Here is a 26763-nt window from a genome sequence, read left to right as displayed (position 1 = left end):
CACAAGGAAGCTGTAATTACTATACAAAGCCACCAGGGGAGCAGGACCAACATATAAGCTGCAATAACTACTACAGCCACAGATGACAGCACCTTTAGACAGGTGAGGAAGCCGGAGCCAATACGTCACATAGGCCACGCCTACTTCATATAGGCCACGCCTACTTGATACAAACGGGGAGCGGGAGTCAGATGAGGTCAGAGACATATGGCAGACCCTTTGAGAGCCCCGGGGAAAGCCTGCCGGGGCTGTAAGATAGCTGTGCGGTATCTCTCCTCCACGCGTGTTAAATACAATTCCCTCCTTTTGCTTCATAGTTACCATACCGAAATACTTTAACAAATAAAGTGAGTTAAAAGCGACCCGGATTGAACTACTTTCTTCATGAACATGACAGTACCTGGCATTAAAACAGGCGATACTGGCCTACTATGGCCATAGCCTCGCTGCCTGGGCCCAGCGCTTCAATGACTAGCGGTTTGACGCCAGAGGTGCCATACAGACTCAGATTCCCCACCATGGCAGGCTTATCCAAAACGTCCACCCCCACCGAGGCTGCCGACCCTCTCTCTGGAACCCCGAGAGGATAGACGGTGTTTTAGCTGTGGACAGGTTATCTAGCCCGCCAGTGTCCCGGTAGCCGGGATGTTTCCATGCCATCAGCCTTCGCCGACAACAAACGTACAGGACCGTGTCTCCTAACAACATGTTTGGCTCATCAGAAGCCCGGGGCCCCAAATCTCCCAGTGCAGTTAGGAGATAAGGACACTCAAGCCCTCCTGGATACAGGCAGCTTCGTGACCCTCCTACACCCCGACCTAGCTGATGGAAGGCAGGGGGAGCCCATGGATGTCGCCTGTGTGCATGGGGACACCCGCACGTACGAAACATGCCACGTGGTCGTACGGACCCCCCGAGGGGTGTTTACGGTACGGGCCGGGATCGTGCGCCACCTCCCCATTCCCCTACTCATTTGCAGGGACTGCCCAATATTCAACCGGCTGTGGAACCCCGAACCGGGTCCCCGACCACTTGGGGTCCCGCCACGGTGGCACGGTCGACCAGGCCGACCCGCTGATGGTGCTCGGGTGACCCACTCAGCCCCAGCAGAGTCGTCCGGAGAGGGCGACGGGTCCAAGGGGGATGGCCCCACCCCAGCGGGCACTCCAGCCCACTCGACCGAAGGACCCCAACGAGCAGACTCTACGGGGCCTGGAGGATCCGAGAGCTCCCATCTCACTGAGTTCCCGGATTTCTTCCCGACGGGAGGTCGCTGTGGGAGATGACCTTAGCCCCGCTCAGAAGCAGGACCTCGAGGAAGTCGTCCTACAACACCAGGATGTCTTATCAGAGTTACCCGGGAGGACCACGGTCGCCCAACATGACATTAAAGCGGTGCGTGGCCCACCCTATTGGTTCCCAGAAGCCCGTAGGAACGCTATCCGGGAGGCCACCAGAATGCTCCAGATCCACGTCATTGAGGAGTCGCGCAGCGCCTGGTCTAGCCCTGTCGTCCTGGTCCCCAAACCCGACGGGACCTTCAGGTTCTGCAATGACTTCCAGAGACTGAACGAGGTCTCAGACTTCGAGGCCTACCCCATGCCCAGGGTCAATGAACTGATCGAGTGGCTCGGACCAGCCCGCTACCTCACCACCCTGGACCTCACCAAGGGGTACTGGCAGGTTCCGCTCACCAAAGCTGCTCGGGAGAAGACGGCATTTGCGACCCCGGGGGGTCTATATCAGTACACTGTCCTCCCATTCGGCGTCCATGGCGCACCTGCCACATTTCAGCGGATGATGGACCAACTCCTGCGGCCACTCCAGGCATACGCAGCAGCGTACATCGACGACATTATATCCACAGCGCCAGCTGGGATATCCACCTTTGACAGCTGCATAGGGTCCTGGGGGAGATGAGGAAGGCCTGCCTCACGGCCAACCCCGCCAAGTGCCGCCTGGGTCTGGAGGAGACGTCCTAGCTGGGTTACCAAGTCGGACGTGGGAACGTCCGACTTGGTAACGTGGGAACGTCCGACCCCAGAAGTCCAAGGTTGCGGCCATCCGGGACCGGCCCCGCCCAACTTCCAAAAAACAGGTGAAATCATTCCTTGGTCTGGTAGGATACAACCAGAGGTTTATCCCCGGTTTCGACACTCCACCCCCTGGCCAGCCCCTTACCTGATCTGACCCAGAAGGCCCTGCCAGGCCGTGTAACCTGGTCAGAGGCAGCAGAGATGGCATTCGGTCTCCTTCGGCGAGCCCTCTGCTCGGAACCCATCTTGATAACCCCTGATTTCTCTCTTCCCCTGATGATTCAAACAGATGCGTCCGAAGTGGGACTGGGAGCGGTACTATCCCAGGTCTGGGCGGGAGAGGAACACCCCGTGACCTACATCAGTAGGAAACTCTTCTCCAATGAGAAGAATGACTCCACCGTGGAGAAGGAGGCCCTGGCCATCAAATGGGCCCTGGACAAGCTGAGGTACTACCTCCTGGGGCGGGAGCTCACACTCGTCACCGACCATGCCCCGCTCAAGTGGATGGCAATTGGGAGGGACACGAACGCACGGGTGACGAGGTGGCTCCGGTCCCTTCAAGATTATAGGTTCCAGGTGGACCGACGGCCGGGCAGGGAACACGCCAACGCTGGCGCTCTGTCCCGTGCGATGCTTTCCTCTGGTCGGTCGGAGGCAACCCAAGGTTTTAACCAGCGGTGGAGGAGTGTGGCAACCCGGTCCCAGCACCATGCCCCAGGCGGCCCAGAGAAGAAGTGGTGGACGGCGTTTACCACCGATATCCACCAGCCGGCACCAGAGAACGTCCATTACGCAACCCTAATCAGCACAATGGAGAAAACCTTCGGCGGAGGAAGAGAAGTGCCAGGTACCAATAAAAGGCTGTCTTATGCTTTCTCAGGGAGGAAGGGAGGTGGAAGCACGGCGTAACTGGGGAAACTCCAGGACCCGCATCGTCCGGGACGACAGAAGGACTAAAGGCCGATTCCATCCGTACCAAACGTTGTCTCCGGGACTACCCTTCATACCTCCGTCCGGTTTCAGAGTTGTTATGGATGTTACGCAATACATCCTCTAGAGGGCAGTGACTGTCGTGTCGCAAATTACCCGCATCGACAATTGCAAACATGGCATCTGTAGGCCTATGCGGCGGTGGCATGTGACACCCCTCACCAACCCGCAGATTCTCTCCTCAAAATGTTGCGCCATTTTTAAATGACCAGTTACAACTCATTGCCAAAGCAGGTGAACAATAAAATAAAAAGGTGAGGTATATAGTATAATATAAGTATAACATTAAATACAATTGTGGGGGGACGTGCGGCGTCTGGCCTGCAGGGGGACTATGGGCAGGTTGGGTGCGCACCGGATCGGCTGGGGGGATTGGACCTGATTGTGGCCACCTGCTCGCAATCAGGCCAATCAGGGAGTTTGTATTTATGTGCCTGCTTTGTTTTGTAGTGAGGAAACGGGAGCAGAGAGAGAGAGGGAGACATCCAACGTGATCCCCAGCAGAGATCGCAGATCGCGGAGCGCTGAACGCGAGGACTCTCCCGGACTTTGTTGTTTTGCTTTTCATTTAAATAAATGTGCTCCCAGTGAGGGACGACGAACTTGGTTTCCACGCGCTCACTGATCCTGCTACAACAATATATATAAATATCAGATACTATACTACTCTATCCATTTTCGCAAATGGTTGGACTTCTGACTCTATACTGCCGCCTCGATTTCCGTTGGTATTACTCCGTTTCTCCCGGAGCACTCCGGATTCGTAAGCTCAAAGGCGACAGACCCCCTGACGGACGAAACGACCTCTGGAACAGGACGAAACGGTTCCTCTCTGTATTTACCATAGGTTGTGAATGGGCCTTTAATGGAAGCTCGCCCATCACTCACACGCACTCGGACGGTGTAAGCAGACGCTGAGCCGGATCACCAGACGGGAACGATCTCCCACATCTTGGGAGGAGACCGGCCGCACACGATTTTGAAAGGTCGGCGACGAGACGAGGTCTTGTAATGTGACATGCTTGCGATCTGCGATGTTTTCGTCTGTGACGTTCGAAAACCCCAAGACGAAAAGTTTGGCATGTCAGAATTTTTTGGGGAATAGCATGACGTATCAATTGTTGACATGAGGGAACCCCGCCCCCAGTTGCGTGAGGGAACCCCACGAACAGCTGGAGCTCACGCGCAGTGTTTACCAACTGACTTCACTGCACTATGTTGAGTACACAGTAACTACTACAAAAATGAATATGATCAATAGCTAATAAAGAAAACGAGAGAAAATGGAACAACATAATGGAGACAACGTTGGTTGAAATGTGGCAGCAACGTCCCTGTATTTTCGACGTGTCCACAAAGGAGTTCCACGATAGGGTGGAGGGATACAGCCTGGCGAGAAATAGCCGATGCTGTTGACCTACCTGGTAAGTTTGGAGCCAACAGCTGTTGACGTGCTAATAGCAATCATAACATAATCATAAACCTCAAACCGCCAGCATAATGCCTAGTGCTAGGTACTCGGGATCCATTGTTGACACTCTGTTGCTAGGCTACATTGTTGCTGCGGGTACTTTGTATCGCTCATGTCACGCGCAACGCAACTGCTCTGAGGAGTTGCATTGAGCAGATATAAACAATACGGGAACCGTTATGACAAAAATGTAAAAATCATTTATGTCAGTTCTAAACCTTAGATTTTCTAAATATCTTGCAAACGTGAATGATACAAAGTAGAGAGCATCGCACCCTCAAATCTTGTAGTGTGGCCAGTCTTCCGACTAGACAAGGCCCGATTTCCTGGCTCTGTTATCGTATAGTGTGCCATGTAAATCGTGGAGGAATATGTCACATCAGCACCTGTCTTACGATTTCCTGACTTTGCAAGCCCCTTTTTCATTCACGCTGATGCTTGCGATCTTCGCCTTGGAGAGGCCTTGATGCAGAAAGATAAGGAGGGTCGAGAGGTGGTTGTGGCGTACGCAAGCCGCTCCCTACACAAAGCGGAGAAGCCTTATTCTACCCCCGAAAAAGAGTGTTTAGCCGTGATATGGGCTCTGGAACATTTTAGGCCTTATGTTGAGGGCCTCCACGTGACAATCTTCTCACAGACCACAGCAGCCTCAGGTGGCTAATGTCCCGCCCAAACCCCTGCGGCAGACTAGCCTGTTGGTCTCTGAGATTACAGGATTTTGATTTCAACATAAAGCATAAGCCTGGTGCCCACAACACTGTGCCGGATGCACTATCTCGCAATCCACTACCTCTATCCTGCGACACCCCCACAGATCTCTTACCAGAGCATGCTGTCATTTGCAGTTTGGATCTCCGCTCTCTGCCCCCTGTGCTGCTGGCAGATCGTTCACATGTGAGACAACTATAGCTGGATGACTCAGTCACAGGCCAGCTTCTCAGAAATTTTGAAACAGACACACAAGTTGACACGGATTCGGACAACCCCCCACAGTATGCTGTTTATGACAGCCTGCTTTACTACAAAGACCCAAAAAAAAGATGTGGTTTGCACCCCTTGAAAGAACTGAAACTCTATGTCCCAACATCAGTCCGTGGCACCTTGCTCAGCTACTATCATGACCACTCCACTGCAGGTCATCTTGGTGTTTCGAAGACTCTAGTAAGGCTATGGTTCAGGTTTTTTTGGCCCAAAATGGCAGCAGACGTCAAGCGGTACGTTACTTCGTGTTCAATCTGTCAACTCACCAAGCCGTGCCAGAGGAAACCGGCTGGCCTCATAGTCCCTATCTTGCCTCAGAAACCCTGGGAGTACGCAGGAGTGGATTATGTAGGTCCACTGCCCCGCACATCATCAGGAAATGCGTACCTACTAGTCTTTGTTGACTATTTCTCCACGTGGATTGAGGTGTGTGTAGTCAGGAAAGCGACAGCTCAAGTGGCAGCTGGAAAGTTTGTCAGTGAAGTGTTTGCCAGACACGGTGCCCAAACCTACCTTATCTCTGACAGAGTTTCGCCCTTTGTGATTGTTTGAAAATGTCACTTCGACCCTTGGCTCGGTGCACAGGCTCACCACTGCTTACCCCCCTCAAACAAACGCAACAGAACAGGTGAACAGGACACTCAAAACTGCCATAAGGGCCTATGTTGGGAAGGACACGTCGTGGGATAAGTTTCTGTCCCAAATCTGCTTTGCACTCTGGACAGCCCCCCATGAGAGCACAGGACTTAGTCCCTCCATGATGCTGTATGGTCGGGAGCTGGACACCCCGCTCGACCTCATAACACAACCTTCCTGTGAAGGCGTGGATGAACCCGGTGTGCCTTACCCAGAGACTCTTAGAGCCTCCCTCCAGGAAGCTCACGACCACGCAAGAGCAGCACTCTACGACAGTCACAACAGACAAAAAAACTACTATGACTTGAGACCCGTCCGGCTACCTTTGCTATGGGTGACCTTGTCAGAACAAGGACACACCCTAGATCTGATGCGCAGTCCAACTTTACAGCTACATAGCACCCCTGTTCACAGACCCATTACTTTTCAGTCAAAAGCTGGGGGACGTCAACTACAGGCTGAGTAGGCTGGACACGGGTTTGGATGCTGGAGTTTTTCATGTTGTGAACATGCAACCTTTCCACAGTTGGGACTCCTTCTACCGGCAGGCACACCGCCCCTGTGACGGCAGAGAAAAACAACCCTGAGGTCTTAGACAATGATTACGACGACACCCAGGATGACCTCCCTGCTGCTGACATGAGCTCATATCGGTGGTTAGTGTTTTTTGCTGATAGAAAATAATACCTTGAAAAAGATGGGAGTTAACTACGTACTTTTCTGCCTTTTATTTTGGGTTGTAGAATGTTTCCCTGTCTTTTATACTCTGTCCGCTGATATGTATGTCGGTACGCTGAGCATTATTTAAGATTGCCCTGTGTAAGTAATGGCTAACTTTTCAAGGAGTAATGTATTACGAAACGCTAAGTGTAGCTTGGTTGCTTCTTATGCTGTGTACGGCTGAGGACAGCCTTATTATAAACAGGGGGATATGTAACAGCCAGGTTTATAACATGTAGCGCCACTAGGTGGCGCCTCCCTTATTGTTTGTTATGCAAGATAGTTTGTAACAGTGGGTGTAGGCAGGGATCTTGGAACTATGTATTTAAAAGTGTGTATATTTGATTTGAAATAGTGCCTGGCGTAATATGGTCCCAGTTATATAATAAAAGTACCGGTGGTTACTCCTACTTGTTGCCTACCTTCTACTTTATGCTAACCGGAGCTAATGCTAACCTTGACCGGCTGCGCCACCGCACGTCACACATTGAATTAATGCCTCTTTTGGCGTAAAACGGTCCCTGACGTGGTAATTCAGCGAGACAAAGACATTCCCGGGGTCGGGTCGCCGCACCACCACAACTACACAGACCACCGCAACAACACAGACCACCGCAACAACACAGACCACCACAACCAAGGGCGTAGGAACCGGAGGGGACGTATCCCCTCCAATATCGGAGACAGGCGCATTTGTCCCACCTAAAAATTATACCGGATCTGTCAGGCTTCCGATATGTGTCCCCCCCAATGTTAAACTCATTCCTACGCCCCTGACCACAACACAGACCACCACAACAACACGCTGCTATAGACCACCACAACACAGAGCACCACAACAACACACTGCTATAGACCACCACAACAACACAGACCACCACAACAACACAGACCACCACAACAACACACTGCTATAGACCACCACAACAACACAGACCACCACAACAACACGCTGCTATAGACCACCACAACACCGACGGCACACACAGACCACCACAACAACACGCTGCTATAGACCACCACAACAACACAGACCACCACAACAACACGCTGCTATAGACCACCACAACACTGACGGCACAACACAGACCACACCAACAACAAACTGCTATAGACCACCACCACAACACAGAGCACCACAACAACACACTGCTATAGACCACCACAACACAGACCACCACAACAACACACTGCTATAGACCACCACAACAACATAGATCACCACAGTAACACGCTGATGCAGACCACCACAACACCACGGTAGACCGGACCGAGGCTGTCTCCCCACACGCCTTCAGACTTGGCCGCTGTCACGTCGAGGTGTGATGATCTCCGACTCTTTTTGAATCCAGCTCCCGGGAATGCGTCGACTACCGAGTGAGACGTGACGGCGCAGACCAACCTCCTCCACTACAGACTGTACTGTTGTGATGTGTGCAGGACATGTGTAGCCAGCCAGGAGCATAACCTCTCGTTTCCATGGACAGCACGTCCATTATAACACAGGCTGCAAATTCAAAAGAAGAGGAGAGTATTTCTTCGGGTCAAGATAAAGGTAAGTGGCAGAAAATACAAGAATAAATGCATAGCCGATTTACGGTTTCCCATACTTGATGCAGATCGGGTTCATCATGTTTACACTCGGATGTACATTAGAGCAGAACAACACGAAGCCCTGTGTTTCTGCTGTGGTGTTATTTAACTTTCAGTCCATTGGAAAGCATTGAGCTGCTTGATGTAATAACACGCAATACTAATGCTGGGCTTATTTCATTAAATGCGAATGTAGTCAACGGTCGGGTATCATATCGGCACTGGAGCCCATCACGCGTCCATCATGGTTAATATTACTGTATTAATCACCTCATATTAATATTTGTATTATGTTGGTAGGCTGAGGATAGGATTAATGCGATTTGAAAGATGGATAAAATAACACCTGAAAAATATTTGACTATTATAAAGGGAATGCCTTTTATTCTCATCTTTGTGTTGGTGGTCCTGTTTTCCTACATCTCCAAGGGAGCCCCGGTGGTAGGACGAGGGAGAAAGACCCCTCTCCCTTCAGTTGTGTTAATCTAGGTGGTCCTTGTGCATGGTTTTGCTATTACTGTGGTTAATCCTTGTGTATATAACCGTCAATGAACGCGTATAGAGAGATGGTTCGTAGGTATATGTGGAGATTGATCATACCACTGTTGCTCTGCACAACGTCGTGTAGGCTGAACAGTTCTCCTCTATCCTCCCGATTCCACAAAGCTGGGCGTGTAATATTATACACATGGACAAATATATTAATTGTGTGCACCTACATACACACGCAGTGCTTAAATGTAGGCTGAAAATATGGTAACAGCTGCCCTCCAGATTACAGGGACTCACATCCTCCTCACCGGGGCTGGCGGCTGACATCACTGATCAGCCTGTCGCCAGCCTCCTTTCTACTTCCTGTTGTCACATGGATGTCCGTTAGGCCAGGGGCTGTAGTCTAACCGCTTAGTACAGTACACACACACACACACACACACACACACACACAAACACACACACACGCACACACACATACACAGATACTCACACACATATACACACACATACACTCACATATATAGAGACATGTACAGACGTACATTTACACGCATATATTATACATACTGAAACACACACTCTAGTACAGACAGACACAGACACACACGCACACATATCACATGCACAGACACACATATACACGCAGACACACACACATGCAACACACTACATACACTTAATGCTAAATATACACATAATGCTAAATATATATACACTGCACTCTAGTGCAGAAAAACACAGACACACACACACACATACATACACGCACACATGTAAACACACGCACATGTACACACACACAAATGTACACATACACACACCCCTTCATACACACACACACACTCAGGGGTCGGCCACCCTAGGCACGCGTGCCACCACTGGCACGGGGCAGCATAATCATTGGCACACTCGAAAAGAAAAAAAAGTTTTTTATTATCATTATTAAAAGAATTCACAGCACAATGTGGCAGCATAATCATTACTACCGATTTTTTTTGCACTTTATTCTGTTTTGGGCATTTCCTCCCAGTGCAAATATGTTTAAATTAAACCTGAAATCAAACCAGTGTTCTGAAATGGGATAAATTAATAGTTTTTCAACCTATGTTGTGAGTAATGGAGAAGAAAATATTTAAAATATTGTTGCAAGTGGCCTTTATGCATCGCCTTCACATGGTTTTGCAAAGCTGTACAGGTCTTAAAGATATTGATGTGGATGGTTCCAACATTCTCATATATTCTCGTTTTTTACATTTCTCACAGTACAAATATGTTTCTGAACGAGTTTATGAAAATGGTGTTTTAAGATGGGACATATGTAATTATAATTTGTAAGCCCATGTTGCAAATATAACAACCAAAAAAAACATTTAAAATGTTGATGCATGATTGTGGACTATATGGAAATAGTACAATTCCAGGCCTTCTGGAAATGTTTTTGGTCGCTGTGTCATAATTCAGCTTAATTTTTAATATATTGTTGCTTAAGGCACACTCATTAATGAGAAAATGTAAAACTGGCACTGCAAGTTGAAAACGTTGCTGACCCCTGCTCTACACACTCATCACACACACAAAACCTCTACACACTCCATCACTACCCTACCCTCATATGTTACAGTTGAATCAATGTTGCGAAAGAGGCCTTGCTGTGCCAATACGCAGGGTCGCTCAGGGATGGAGGGAGACATTCTCCTCAGGAGAGAGAGAGCAGGGGAGGGTGGGATGTGTACCTAGGATGTGTACAGTTCCACCAATAGCCACCCATGGATGAGGTTATATAACCCAGATGAACGATGAGACCTCATCCACCTAGCCACCATCTTGGTTCTAAGTTCTGGCTTCCTGGCCATCTGCCACAGAGCCCACAGCGGCGTATCCTGACTGGGCCTACCGCGGAAACTCAGCGACCTGGAGGTGATACCACCACCAAGATGTTCCGGGGAAGATTGGTCTCCCACCCTGAATGGTGGTTCATGGGTCAGATATGGTCTTTGGATTATGGAACATTAATTTTGAGCTTCTTTCTGTGATTTCCTTAGTTACATAAGTTCATGGCTTCCCTTAAGAAATGCCATTTTAGAAGATAACGGATAGCATCAGGGGCTGATGTTGATACTGTACAGTCTCTCTTCACCGAGATACTGTACGGTCTATCTTTATACTGTATGGGTCTCTCTTGATACTCTACTGTCTCTCTTTACAGAGATACTGAACGGTCTCTCCTCACTGAGAAACTGTACGGTCTCTCATCCCAAGATACTGTACGTCTCTCTTCACCGAGAGTATCTGGTGCTGATGTTGGATACAGTACATAGTGTTGGATATACTGTATACTGTTGGATACTGTACGTACAGTACTGCACCTGTCTCTTCGTACTGTACGTAAAGTACTGTACGTACTGTTGGATACTGTACGTACATTACTGCACCTGTCTCTTCATAATGTACGTAAAGGACTGTACGTACTGTTGGATACTGTACGTACATTACTGCATCACTCTCTCTTGATACTGTGAGTACAGTACTGCACCTGTCTCTTGATACTATCATACAGTACTGCACCTGTCTCTTGATACTGTGAGTACAGTACTGCACCTGTCTCTTGATACTATCATACAGTACTGCACCTGTCTCTTGATACTATCATACAGTACTGCACCTGTCTCTTGATACTGTGAGTACAGAATCAAGTCAGCTTGAGCGTCCTGTTGCATATTTTTACAGCTTTATAATTCAATTTTCTCTTTCAAAAGTTCCTTTCATGCCGTGTTCTCCAATAATTGTTCAATATTAACCCATAGACTTATAGAAAATAACGTCTACACAATCAGGGGACATTACCAAAAGGAAGCAATCCTAGTAGTGGTGAGAAAAAGAGCAATAGTAGGGTATAGTGAGGCTATTCTGAGCACTCAATTGGATGATTTCTACAAGTGAGTCGTGCGTAAGACTTAAAAACAATGTAGCATCAGGGTTCTGTCACATACTATATGGTCCGGATATCAAGTGATATCTTCTACTAGTTCTGCTCTTGGATGTAGTTGCCAAGACATTTAAGAACACAAAGTTGTGGAAAGACGGTCTCTATTTTTATCCAGCAACAGCTGGATGAACAGTGAAAGTTCAGTTGGCTTCACGGCGGCTCTCGTGTAATAAGTTAGCCTCCGGGCATTACAGAAGCTTCAGTTATACAGGTATCTCTGATGAGCCCTTAAGCTAATGAGATTAGGACAGATTTGAGCTGAGGCTTTTCATTCACTGCTGGCAGCAGAGTGATGCGGTCAATGAGAGCCTGTTACAGCCTCTTACAGAGCCTCCTCATCCACACTTACTGCTGTTGAGGTGAACTTGGGCAGAATTAATATGACTTGTCTCCCTCCAGTGGCTTTAATGAGTGCAGTCCCTCTGGTCGTTATTATTCAATCCGCTGTGACTGAAGGTGAACTGAAGGTCATGGACAGAGGGTCATGTTCGTGCGGAGACAGGACAGTCTAGTGGTTGGGGGTTTGACTCCAAGCCAAATGGTTCTGGCCTCAAACCCCGTGTCCAAGTGTTCTGCTAAATGACTCAATAGTTGGCACTGGTCCAAGTTTCTTAGAACACCAGACCTAACTTTTTTTCCTGCAGTTGTTTTCTACGATACATATCATACAAATATGAACAGTTTTACACAATGCTCCTCGGTATCAAAAAACAATGTAAATGGAGTATATATTTAGCGTCTGGTACATGTCCCCCGATGGGAGGCAGGTTATATTAACTGTCCTTGCTAACAATGTTGACAGGGTAGTAGAGGGTCAGGCAGAAGTATTTTCCACCATTTGTTTAGCCTCGTCCACATCATTACTCTTCATTAGGAAATGCAGTGTCAGTCTGTTATATTCTTAGAGCAATTGTTGGAGCAGTCAGTAATTATTGTTGGTGTCTGCACTGGCTTTCCAACAGCCACACCATAAGGAAAATGCACTATATTGGTCATTACAACAAGTACTGTAACTCAGTGTCTGTAAGTAAGCTCAGAGAGATATGGGCAGGATAGTGTGGCTATATCGACACTGGGCCGATCCCCAAGTATTCTCTGTAGGAATCCCTGCAGAAGAACCCTAACCCATCTTAAAGAGCTGGGGCTGACTTCACTGAGAGCCTCTTTATTGACCCTTACCCAATTCAGGCACCTGATCTCACAACCAATGTATTGTTGGAACTGCTTGCTTTTCACCAATTGCCAGTCCTGTTTGTTAAAATGCTTAATAACTTAACAGTCAAATGGTGCCGGTGAGTAAATGGTGATTAATGGGGGTTCAGTGATATAGGCTCGTTGGTGAAAACACACTACTAAACTGCTAGACACCTGCTGAGCACGAATCCCAGCACATTAGAATCAGCCAAGCAGCAGACATGGCGACAGGGAGACCACTGGGCTCACAACTGGTTAGATGCAGGAAGATGTGTGTGTACTGACCAAATATAATACAAATAAGACAATACTTGAACCCGGCAAAATAATAAAGCGATAGAAAATGGTTTAATAATAATGGTTCTGTCTAACTCAACTAGAAGAGCAAGGCATGACTGCACCAGGTAGGGGTTTGCGTCCCTGTTGAGCTCCACTAGTAGAGCAAGGCATTAACCCTACCAAGTGGGGGTATGAGTCCCGCTGGTCACCCTGACTTAGTGTGTGAGCACTCTTTGTCTCAGACCTGCAGGATACTGAGGTTAAAAGTGTCCACCGAATGGCACTAATATCAATGGAACAGATCATGAATTATAACATGGATTATAACTCTTATATCTTATATATATATATATATATATATATATATAAAATATATATATTTAACACGGGAGCAGCAGAAGGGCGTAAGTTGTTTAGTTGTCTAGTCTTCTATTCGTAGATATGTTAACCACAGTGGGCAATAGGAAACATATAATCATGTGAGCCGTCTGCGGTTCAAGCTTAAAAACAACAAATCAGTGAGGGGTTTTGATCGCTATTACAAGGTACGAAATACTTGATGTACCAGAACCATGCTCTGAAATATTACTAACGATTTTTTGGGATTCAAAGTTTACCTTCAACCCTTTTTGCTTAGCAGAAGTTCCACTTCCTAACCTATATCGCCCCACCATCACAAAACCTGTTCCTCGGCGGGGCTTTTAACGAGAGGCAGAGAAACAAGTGAATGGAAGAGAAGAGAAGGGAGCTGTCTGTGTCTTCTGAACAGCAGGTCTTTATGACAGATTTGAAGGCGGTTTTCCACCCATCAGAAAAGCAGAATCTCTCCAACTCTGCGGATCAGATTATTTTACATCTTCACTGTTGAGGCCCCTGGGCGCACACTGGCTTATCAGGCTAGCTGACTGTTGGACCAGCGGAAGGCTCAGAGCTTCTGGAGCTAAACGTTTGTTCTCACTAGAGCTAACTGGTCTTCTGGAGCTTTACGCTTGTTCTCACTAGAGCTAACTAGTCTTCTGGAGCTTTACGCTTGTTCTCACTGGAGCTGACTGTTCTTTTGGAGCCATACGCTTGTTCTCACTCGAGCTAAATGTTCTTCTGGAGCTAACTGTTCTTCTGGAGCTATATGGTGGTTCTCAATTGAGCTAACTGTTCTTCTGAAGCTAACTGTTCTTCTGGAGCTATACAGTGGTTCTCAATGGAGCTAACTGTTCTTCTTGAGTTATATGCTTGTTTTAACAGGCCTCTATATTGCTTCTAGATAAAACTGGTCAAAGTGAACCTTTGGTGGAGAAGATGTTTGACTTGCTGAGTATTTGACTGCCTCCAACTCTAGCTGCACAACGTGTGAAATGAGTACATGTTTTGTGGCTGTTAGGAACAAATAACATAGCGTTGTTGTAGTTACCGAGGCCTGAGAACCATGGTGGAATTCAATTTCTCATTATGGAATTCCTCTTCTCTTCATCACCAACGCTACATAAGTGTGCCATTATGTAGTGTTGCTGTAGTAGTGTGGTGGTTTTAAGAATATCTATGTTTTTCAGGGTCCCCCCCCGGGAACGCATCCCCGTCAGAGCATATCAATGTGTGTGTGTGTGTGTGTGCCTGTGTTTGTGTCTGGTGTATGTGTGTGTGCATGTGTGTGACCATGTGTGTGAGTGTGGTGTGTGTGTTTGTGTGGAGAGTAATACACGGTCTTGGGGTTGGTGAGTGTAATACACGGCGGTGATGGAGAGTGTAATACACACACACACACACACACACACCCTAACACAACACTTGTATATAAGCCTTCCAATCACAGCAGGCGTGATGAATCTGATTCCAGTATCAGGTCGTAGAAACAGGGTTATTTATCAACCATCAGGGGAATGGGACGAAAATGAGTTCCTGGGGAATTCCTGAATATTAATATTTGTAAAGTGTGTGTGTGTGTGTGTGTGTGTGTGTGTAAGAGTGTAGAGTGTGTGTTTCTCATGTGTAAACAACAGTCGTAGGACGACTGTGGTGTTGATAACACTTGTTGCTGATGTTGCTCTTTAGCGCTGCAAAACAAACCCTCCCCACACGGGGGGGGAGGGTTTGTAACGCAGTGGGGGAGGAGGGTTTGTAACGCAGTGGGGGAGGAGGGTTTGTAACGCAGTGGGGGGGAGGGTTTGTAACGCAGTGGGGGGGAGGGTTTGTAACGCAGTGGGGGGAGGAGGGTTTGTAACGCAGTGGGGGAGGAGGGTTTGTAACGCAGTGGGGGGGAGGGTTTGTAACGCAGTGGGGGAGGAGGGTTTGTAACGCAGTGGGGGAGGAGGGTTTGTAACGCAGTGGGGGGAGGAGGGTTTGTAACGCAGTGGGGGAGGAGGGTTTGTAACGCAGTGGGGGGAGGAGGGTTTGTAACGCAGTGGGGGAGGAGGGTTTGTAACGCAGTGGGGGGAGGAGGGTTTGTAACGCAGTGGGGGAGGAGGGTTTGTAACGCAGTGGAGGGGGAGGGTTTGTAACGCAGTGGGGGAGGAAGGTTTGTAACGCAGTGGGGGGGAGGGTTTGTAACGCAGTGGAGGGGGAGGGTTTGTAACGCAGTGGGGGAGGAGGGTTTGTAACGCAGTGGGGGGGAGGGTTTGTAACGCAGTGGAGGGAGGAGGGTTTGTAACGCAGTGGGGGAGGAGGGTTTGTAACGCAGTGGGGGGAGGAGGGTTTGTAACGCAGTGGGGGAGGAGGGTTTGTAACGCAGTGGGGGGAGGAGGGTTTGTAACGCAGTGGGGGAGGAGGGTTTGTAACGCAGTGGGGGGGAGGAGGGTTTGTAACGCAGTGGGGGGGAGGAGGGTTTGTAACGCAGTGGGGGGAGGAGGGTTTGTAACGCAGTGGGGGGAGGAGGGTTTGTAACGCAGTGGGGGGAGGAGGGTTTGTAACGCAGTGGGGGGGAGGGTTTGTAACGCAGTGGGGGGGGAGGGTTTGTAACGCAGTGGGGGGAGGAGGGTTTGTAACGCAGTGGGGGGAGGAGGGTTTGTAACGCAGTGGGGGGAGGAGGGTTTGTAACGCAGTGGGGGAGGAGGGTTTGTAACGCAGTGGGGGGAGGAGGGTTTGTAACGCAGTGGGGGGAGGAGGGTTTGTAACGCAGTGGGGGGAGGAGGGTTTGTAACGCAGTGGGGGAGGAGGGTTTGTAACGCAGTGGGGGGAGGAGGGTTTGTAACGCAGTGGGGGAGGAGGGTTTGTAACGCAGTGGGGGGAGGAGGGTTTGTAACGCAGTGGGGGAGGAGGGTTTGTAACGCAGTGGGGGGGGAGGGTTTGTAACGCAGTGGGGGGAGGAGGGTTTGTAACGCAGTGGGGGAGGAGGGTTTGTAACGCAGTGGGGGGGGAGGGTTTGTAACGCAGTGGGGGGAGGAGGGTTTCTCAGCAGTCGCTGAGTCTCTGCTCATCTGGGGATCAGAATCTAAAGAGAAAGACTGAAATCTCTGCAGCACATGTGAGGCGGTGTTGCAGCATGTTGCGTAACTCTATAGATCCTCCCCCCCCCACCCTGCAGGCGGTTTGATTCCCTCTCCTGGGGAGGAGGGAGGACGCTCCAGGGGCTACGATCCTGCTCCAGCCGGAACCTCCTGTGTTCCTCCTAATATCCACAGCCCAGCTGTATAGACCTCCTGTGTGTGTGTGGGTGTGTGTGGGTGTACGTGTGTGTGTGTGTGTGTGGTGTGTGTGTGTGTGCGTAAGTGTGCGTGTGGGCGTGCATGTGTGTTTGTGTGTGTGTGATCATCATAGCGTCAGCTGTGTGTGTTATATAATCTGCACACGGTGACAGCTGGGATCCACTTGATGTGCGTTCACCCTGACGTCCGTCCCTCTCCCACTAGAAGAACGCTTCACACGTCCTTTGGTGTTTCCCCAGCTGCTTGTATTATGTAAAGAAGAATCCTATCACCTCAACGAAAATAAAGAAAACAAATGCAAGTAAAGTATATAAAACAGAATAGAAATGAGAATAGAAAAGAAAAGAGGAGAGAAAAATGTACAGTACAAATACAAATATCAACATAAACACACAGTAAAGCAATCATCTATAGTGTACCATATTTCCCCACATGCAGAACCTCCCAATTTAGTTAACATAAATTGATCGCTACAAGCTCATTGGCTGGGCCGGGCCACTTGCTTCCTGATTTAAGGATCGAGTTAAGCTTTCCCCCGACAAGGCTTTTAAAGCTGTGCGTGTGTTTGCGTTTTCCATCTTAATTATTTAGGAAGCCCTCCTCTCACATTCTCTACTAACTGTATGCCCCAGTGGACATGCCTCACTGCTCACTGTGGCCATTACAGCTAAACGCCCCAATGCTGCTCGCATGGGTAGCTTCACACCTAGCCTGACCTGAACCACACAAGTACTCAGGCAAGGTAGCTAGCTCTACATGACTCTGGGAATTGTTTTGTGGTCTGTTGCTGCTGGCCTGTAGTCTCTCAGATCTATGGGGCACTCTGCAGCCTGTCTTTAACACAAGCACATTACCGTAGTCTGGTGTGTATCTGGATCTAGTCTCGGATGGATTTTTTTTTACAGTATTATGCTAATGTTGAGGCCAGCAAGGAGTGCCTGATATAGGCTAGTCTGGTCTTGGAGTTGTTTACACATTTAAAGCTAAAGTCGAGGCAGGCCACTTTAGCCTCAGCTATCCGGGTGAGTTTCCTCCCCCTGCGATCATATGGCAATTATCCCTTCCTGTCAGGAATGTGGAGAATTTCCTGCCTTCCCTCCTTCCCTCTTATCCGGCCTCGTTAGCCAGTGGCGCCTCATGCCCTAGTCACCACTCATGCCCTGGTCACTCCTCATGCCCTAGTCAATCCCCATAACCTGGTCACTCCTCATGCCCTAGTCAATCCCCATACCCTGGTCACTCTTCATGCCCTAGTCAATCCCCATAGCCTGGTCACTCCTCATGCCCTAGTCAATCCCCATACCCTAGTCAATCTCCATAGCCTGGTCACTCCTCATGCCCTGGTCACTCCTCATACCCTGGTCACTCCTCATGCCCTGGTCACTCTTCATACCCTGGTCACTCCTCATACCCTGGTCACTCCTCATACCCTGGTCACTCCTCATGCCCTGGTCACTCCTCATACCCTGGTCACTCCTCATGCCCTGGTCACTCCTCATACCCTTGTCACTCCTCATGCCCTAGTCAATCCCCATACCCTGGTCACTCTCATACCCTGGTCATTCTCATACCCTGGTCACTCCTCATACCCTGGTCACTCTCATACCCTGGTCACTCTCATGCCATGGTCACTCCTCATACCCTGGTCACTCTCATGCCTTGGTCACTCTCATACCCTGGTCACTCCTCATACCCTGGTCACTCTTCATACCCTGGTCACTCCTCATACCCTGGTCACTCCTCATGCCCTGGTCACTCCTCATGCCCTGGTCACTCCTCATACCCTGGTCACTCTTCATACCCTGGTCACTCCTCATACCCTGGTCACTCCTCATGCCCTGGTCACTCCTCATACCCTGGTCACTCCTCTTGCCCTGAGGGGCGTGACCAGGGCATGGGGTGGGACCAGGGCATGTCACATGACCAGGGCATGGTCATGCTCCCTGGCCACGCCCCCTGGTCACGCCATTATCCAACATTAAGCATGTTTACCTAGCCTACTGTCTCACTGCGTTGAATTAAAACGAAGGAAGGGAACTGAAGGGGTGAAGAAGCATGCATCTGCTCAATGGACTTGGTGAGCTCAGTGTGTGTGTATGTGTGTGTGTCTGTTCATGTGTGTGTGTGTGTGTGCATGCGTGCGTGTGTGTATTTGGATGTGGGTGTGTGTGTGTGTGTGTTTGTGTGTATGCTGGTCCGTCTGGCTGAGCTCCACTGGGTTATTTGTGTGGTGAAGGAGAGCTGTGTTTGTGCAGGGTGGTGCTTCGGGAATGGGAGGAGACGTACGGAGCAGACACAAGTATAGGCTGTATCGCCTCATTACCTCTCCCCCGAGTCCCCACCCTTTCTGCACCCACTTCCTCCTCTGCTTTCCTCCCCCTCCTCCTCCTCTTCCTCCTCATCCTCCTCCTCCTCCTCCTTTGTGTTGGACACACCTGTTTTCAGTCGGTCATTTGAGGCAACAGATTGGGGGGGAAATGTAGGCATGCTTTCAAAATGCAGGGCTTGTGTTGAGAGGAACAAGGAAGTCTCCTTCTAAGACCAGGAGTCCAGCCCAGGGAATGCTGCTCCCACAGAATTATTACTGTAGGAGCCGCATTTAAGTTTTTTATGTTTTGATTGACTCACTAATTTCTCCTTCTTTCACACCTGTGATGGGTGAACACCTGCGACAGGTGCTGATGGTGCACGCTTTAAATAGGTGACGGAAGTGCATGACATGGAGAAGGCGGGCAAGCAGATACAGTTATTGACCGTTCTGTTTGTGAAACACATTGATATAGACTTGCTTTGCATCCTTATTTTGTTGAATTTTATTTACTATAAATTACAGCCAATTGACGGCCTTGGACTGTCAAACTCTCACTTTGTTTGGACACAAACTGCACGTCAAACAATGCCATCTCCTGCTTTCTCAGTGTGGCAAAAGGATAAAAAAATTGGAACTTAGGGTTATAGGAAAACCCGACCACGATTTTTCACCGCTACAATAGTCAATAACTTTGCTTGGATTTTTTCCCAATGATTTACGGATTCACTCGATTTAGAGACAAAGGAACGTCGGCCTAACGCGTGGAAAAACGTAGAACAAAGGAACGCTTCACAGAGGTTTGTGAGTGACGATACCATTACTTTAATGGATTTTTCGTTAACATATAATATTTGACTAATTAAGAAACATGTTTCGTTGAAGATTTTTTCGTTAATCAACTGAGATCTTTAGTTTTTGTTTCTGGAAAGGATATGAAATCTTTTGAATCTTTTTTGGGGACTTTCGAATTATCTGAAAGAGGATGAATACTTTTCGTTATTTTTGGAAGTTTATATTTAAGCACAGTGGACAGTTCGGACGAAGCCGAAATGTCACCGGTGAAGGAATCGGTGAGAAGGCTGCGCGTTTGCCTGTAGCCAGGCCCGGTAAAATGTCTCACCTTACACGAAGGATGAACACTATGAACAATTTGATGGAAGGGAATGACTATCTTGAGGAAGTGAGTAGAGACTTAATCAAGTTTGATGAAATGCTTGACTCATTCCAAACCTTGCATTCGAATTACGTGCAGTTTTTGGATGAGGAAGCACGCAAGGAGGATAACGAGGCATGGTATAAGCCGCGACTAACGCAGAAAATGGCTTTCCTGGCGCATGTGAATGACTGGATTTCGCAAGCGGAAGACCCTGATGCCCCTAGCGAGGGTGGGGTTGCCTATTCTGGCGTCATGCTGGAGGAGGGGGACCCACCTGCATCTGTTAATGTTGAAGACGTTGATAACACTGATGCACCGATCAGTTTCAGTGTCCAATAGGTCCACTAGATCTACATTGTCTTCGTCATTGCGCATTGGTGCAGAGGCAGAACGTTTAGCATTAGTGGCAAAAGCTTCAAGATTAAGGAGAAGCATGCAATAGAAGAACAGGAACAAAAGTTAAGGAAAAAAGAGAGAAACATTGGAATTGGATGCATAAATTGAAGCTGCTACAGTTAAAATCAGCTATCTAAAAAATGCTGAAACTAATACGTCTAAACCTGTGCAATCTGACACTGTTGTATCAAACCCTGTGCATTCTGTTAAAATGCCTGTATTACGTGCTGAAGCAGCTCAAGTCACATCTGATGCATCAAAAGCTAGACAAGCAAAGCTGGAGGAAAGGCTAGACTATTGGCTTCATCTTCATGATAGGTCTGCTCCAGCTGTCAGGAGTAAGACAGGTGCCCATGTTCAATTTCCCCTGCTTAATTCAGGTGCAGATAGGCAACATTTAGGTGCAGACAGGCCTACTTTCCGTCCCAGGGCCAGTAGTGATATTAGGTCACAACAGCTACATACCTCAACATATAGCTTTCCCTCTGCCCAACACTCATCTCATAGCTATTCCTCTGACATTCCCCCTGTAATTCCACATGCCAGCTCAGATCAGTCAACTGTGACACAAAGACCAATTCCCTCTTCAACTGGATTACCACAGGGGAATCACATCATCCATGTTTCGGAGAATCAAAGTGAACTGACAAGGATGCTCAACAACTTCTGACTACCTTACCCCAACGAAACATTCAACTCTTTGACGGACATGTTCTGGAGTACAAATTGTTCATCCATTCAATTGAACTGAACATCGAAAGGAAAACAGACAACAATACAGACAGGTTAAATATCCTTAATCAATATACTAAGGGCCAAGCACAACTAATTGTCAAGAGCTGTGAATACATGTCACCAGATAGAGGGTATCAGAAAGCAAAGCAGTTACTAAAAGATAACTTTGGAAACAAATATAAGATCTCTTGTGCATACTTGGAAAAGGTTTTATCATGGCCTCAAATTAAATCTGATGATTCTAAAATGCTACAGGATTATGCCATGTTTCTCAGTAGCTGCTGCAACGCCATGGAGGAAATGGAATACATGCAGGAGCTGGACACGAAATTCAGCATGAGAAGCATTGTCCTCAAGTTGCCATTCAAGGTCAGAGAGAAATGGCGTAGCAAGGCATATGAGCTACAAGAACATGACGGACGTAGGGTGAGAATTTAAGATCTCGTCTCCTTTATTGAAAAGCAAGCCTGTATAGCAGCTGATCCAATTTTTGGTAACCTACAGGATCAGTCGGCTAGTAGAGTTAGGGGTAAATCCCCTATTAAGTCTCAGCCCTCAAAGTCATCTGGCAGTAGCCATGCCACTAGTATTGCTCTTGCCCAAAAAGAGGCAAAGCCTGAACCCGCTTGCTCCTTCTGTAGCTCAGAGCACACATTGAACTTGTGCAAAGATTTCTTAAAGAAAATGCATAGAGACATGATGTGTTTTTTAAAGACCAAGGGCATATGCTTTGGTTGTCTTTCGCAGGCCACATTAGCAAAGAATGCAAAAAGCAAATTACTTGTAAAGTGTGCAAGAAGGCTCACCCAAGCGCTTTGCATATTGAGTGTAAAGACATCAAAGCTAAAGAAGCAGAAAAACCCTCTGGTGTTATAGGCAGTGCATCAGCAGAGTTATGTGGTCATAAAAGGGCCGGTGACCAAGAGTGCGCACTTATAATCATCCCAGTTAGGGTTAAGGCAGCAAAGAGCAGCCTTAAGTCTTACAGGTCTATGCTCTCCTGGACCCAGGGTCTCCTGCAACATTCTGCTCTGAGGAATTCATGACGCGCCTTAATCTCAATGGAAGGAAAACGAAAATTCTTCTACGCAAAATGAATCAGGAAAAATCTGTTCCCACTCATGTTGTTTCAGGAATTGAAGTGTAAGCATTGGACAGCGATAACTTCGTACGTCTTCCTGACACTTTCACTCAAAAGGAAATGCCAGTAACAATTAGCAACATCCACAGGCAGCATGACTTAGCGCAATGGGCGCATTTAAGTAAAGTCAAAATCCCCTCCATTAGGAGGTTGTTAATAGCCAAAGTGGGGGCCCCTATGCAGTTAGAACACCACTGGGGTGGGTGGTAAATGGGCCACTTAGAAATGGAACAGGTAATGTAAGCAGTGTTACTGTGAATTTGAGATGAGCGGTTGGTGGTTGCAGCCGGATGACGCAACAAAAAACAATATTTTAATTAAATTTGGGCAGTTGGCGGTTAAAGCAAAAAAAATAAAAATATTTATTCTTCTTTTTATTCTTATATATAACATCTTCAGGCGGTGAATTATATTTCAGAATTCACTGTTGCTAAGCAGATAGCTGTCAAGGAATGTGGATCTTTTTTTTCGTGGTAACTTGTCAACCCTAGCATCTTCAGTTGCTAGGCGACGCCAACGTCTTTGGGGGCGGACTTCAGAAAATCGGATGTCTGTATGCCAAACGATTGCCAAATTGCAGAACAGCGCCTCCAGAGCCTAAAAAGGAAAATAAACAAGGAAGAGCAATATAAACAAGAATATGTTCATTTCTTAGTGACATCTTTGAGAGTAATTATGCAGAGGAGGTCCCACAGGAAGAACTCGGACAGTCAACAGGAAATGTATGGTACTTGCAAAACCATGGGGTGTATCACCCTTAAAAGAAAAAGCTTAGAGTTGTCTTTGATTGTGCCGCCTCTTACCAGGGTGTATTCCTCAACACCGACTGCTGCAGGGACCTGACCTGACAAATTCCCTCATTGGAGTCATCCTGAGATTTCGCAAAGAGCCTGTTGGAATCATGTCCGACATGAAGTCAATGTTCCATCAGGTTAGAGTAGCCAAGTCTGATGTTAATTACTTGTGATTCCTGTGGTGGCCACAAAGTGACACCAGTCAAGCACCCAAGCCACACCGTATGCTTGTACACATCTTCGGTGCTGTTTCTTCCCCAAGCATTGCAAGTTTTGCATTAAGAAGAACTGCTACTGACAATGAGAACTGTTTTCCCCCTCAAGTAGCTGAAACAGTCCGGCACAACTTTCATGTCGATGACTGTGCCAAGTCTGTGGCCAAGGAATCTGATGCCATCCAGCTGGTAAAAATCTCACTGCACTATGCAGCAAAGGTGGGTTTCAGATCACTCAGTGAGTCGTTCTGGCATCAATCCCCAAAGAACACAGGGCAAAGCAAATCAAAACACTGGATATTGACAAAGACAGTTTGCCCATTGAAAGAGCACTAGGACTGCAGTGGTGTGCAGATTCTGACAATTTCCAATTTAACATAAAATTAAGCCAAAAGCCACACACCCGCAGAGGCATACTCTCTGTTGTTAGTTCCATCTTTGACCCACTAGGCTTTCTTGCTCCTCTCATTCTCCCAGCCAAGCATTTGCTACAGGAGTTCTACTAGCGAGGCTATGGATGGGATGAGCCTTTGCCCCAGCCAGTATCTGAAAGGTGGATGGAATGGACCAACAGCCTGGAGAGGATCTAAGGCTTCAGTGTTCCCCGCTGTCTGAAACCATAGGGCTGTGGAGTGACAAGCTGTGCCGAGCTGCATCACTTTGCTGACGCCAGTGAGAGTGGCTATGGATCGTAAGCTACTCAGACAGTTGAACAAGCAGGACGTCATTCATGTCAATTTTGTCCTTGGAAAGTCCTTCCCCTTTAGAACATCACAGTGCCACGACTGGAGCTGGCAGCTGCAGCATTACTTGTGAAGGTAGACCGAATGGGGAGAAGAGAGTTACACCTTGACCTAAAGCATTGGTCGCCAACCCGTCGATCGCGATCGACTGGTCGATCTTTGAGGCTTTCCATGTAGATCCCGAAGATAATAGAAAAATAAATACACAATATCCTATATTATGCATGATACATTTTCATAATACGTTTTGCAACCACATCTCTCTCCCTCCCTGGAGGCCTACTATTTTTTTCTGCATTTAACGGTGTCTGCATTTAACATTGTCTGATTTAAGTGACTAATGAGATAAAACACGGGGGGGGCGTGGGGCGCGAACGGCAGTATCGGCCTGTTGCTACGATTACGGCTCTCTGGTGACAGCTAGCATGGCGGAGGCTCCACGAAAGAAGACGAAAACGTACAACTTCCATTCAGAATGGGAAGAGGAGTTTATTTTTACTTTGGTGAAAGACAAGTGTGTTTGCAGTGCTTGTGTCAAACACAAGCACTGTCCAAAAGAGGAAACCTGGAACGGCACCACAACACCAACCACTCGAAATTCAAAGACAGCTACCCCCCAAAGAGCGCAATCCGTGCAAGAAAAATTGAGGAGCTGAAATCGGGGTTGAAGGCCCAGCAATCGCTTTTCACAAAAACCGCTACGCAAAATAAGGCTGCTACTGAAGCATCCCTTCGCATTAGCCACCTGCTAGCTAAACACAAGAAACCTTTTACAGATGGAGATCTAATCAAAGAAGCGATGGCCATCACCACAGAGACAGTTTTCAACGACTTCAAAAACAAAGACGACATTAGAACTGCACTTCGTGGTGTACCGCTTGGCCCTGCGACAGTGACAAGGAGGGTCGAATCACTGTCAGAGGACGTGGATCGACAAGTATTGAAAGACTTGTCCCGCTGTGAATATTTTTCTCTACAGTTCGATGAATCCCTGGATGTAATGAACACAGCCCAGCTTGTTGTGTTCGTCAGAATGGCTTTCCAGGATTCTACAACCAATGAGGACTTCCTTACTCTTTTGCACTTAAAGGAGAGAACGAGGGGTGAGGATATTTACCAGGAGTTCAAAAAGTATATCGACGAAAACGGCATCCCCATTAATAAACTAGTTGCCATTACTACTGATGGGGCCCCGGCAATGCGAGGTGTGCGGGCAGGTTTCATAGCACTGTGACGTAATGACCCCAAATTTCCCGCATTCATGGATTATCACTGTGTTATCCATCAACAGGCCTTGGTTGGGAAAGTCTTGGACTTTTCCCATGTCGTGACACTGGTGGTCAAACTGATAAACTCGATTAGAGCAAAAGCGCTTCAGCACCGCTTATTCAAGGCGTTATTGGATGAGCTTGATGCCGCATATGGAGACCTGCTTCTCCATGCTGAAGTCCGGTGGTTGAGTCGCGGCAAAGTGTTGCAGCGATTTGTTGACTTGCTGCCTGAGATAAAGACTTTTTTGTCAACAAGGAACGAGGAGCACGAGGAACTGTCCGATGATGCCTGGCTACGGGATCTGGGGTTTTTAACAGACCTAACGGCAAAACTTAACATACTCAACAACGAGCTGCAGGGAAAGGACAGACACCTGCCCCACATGATTAGCGCAGTGAATGGTTTCAAGGCCAAGCTGGGTGTTCGGACCACACACCTAAAGAACAAGAGGCTGACCCACTTCCCCAACCTGGAGAAAATGTCACACGCCATCAAAAACAAGGAGGTTTTTAACCCAGAGCAGTACTGTGCCCAGCTGGACAAAGTGACAACTGAGTTCAATCGGCGTTTTGTTGAGTTAGAGGTCATGGACGATATTGTTGCATTCCTCTCAAACCCATTTCTGCCCATTGATATAGAACAGGTAGCAGACAGATTCCAGCAGGTATTTGCTTTTCCAAGTGGAGTTGACATGGAGATGGTTGATTTGCAAAATGACATAGAGCTGAAAACCAGATCAAGGGACAGTGACTTTTGGGGACTGGTCAGCAAAGAGAAGTATCCTCTCCTCACTGCATGTGCACTAAGGGTGAGTGCCTACTTTGGATCTACTTATCTTTGTGAAATGGCGTTTTCACAAATGAAAATAATCAAATCAAAGTACAGGAGCCGCCTTACAGACCGACACCTCACTGACTGTCTCAGGCTGGCTGTCTGTAGCTATGAGCCGGACTTCAAGGCACTCACTGACAGTATTCAGTC

The 26763-nt window shown here is 47.9% G+C and overlaps 1 protein-coding gene across 2 annotated transcripts in view; it reads left to right on the top strand.

Annotated features, from left to right (window-relative positions):
• Positions 1 to 7723: 7723 nt before the first annotated feature.
• The window catches only part of ctdspla (CTD (carboxy-terminal domain, RNA polymerase II, polypeptide A) small phosphatase-like a), a 44009-nt gene continuing 24969 nt past the window's right edge, over positions 7724 to 26763 (top strand). For both annotated transcript variants that reach the window (XR_013812604.1, XM_079755217.1), the window contains exon 1: positions 7724 to 8392. Coding sequence is in view for 1 of the 2 variants with exons in the window: in XM_079755217.1 (XP_079611343.1) it covers positions 8317 to 8392 (76 nt within the window). In the remaining variant the exon portion in view is untranslated. The remainder of the gene's footprint in view (positions 8393 to 26763) is intronic.

This window comes from Pollachius pollachius (genome assembly GCF_949987615.1).
Source record: "Pollachius pollachius genome assembly, chromosome: 17".
In the NCBI taxonomy this organism is placed as follows: domain Eukaryota; kingdom Metazoa; phylum Chordata; class Actinopteri; order Gadiformes; family Gadidae; genus Pollachius; species Pollachius pollachius.
The sequence above is the reverse complement of the archived record's forward strand: the minus strand, read 5'-3'. Positions and strand labels throughout refer to the sequence as shown.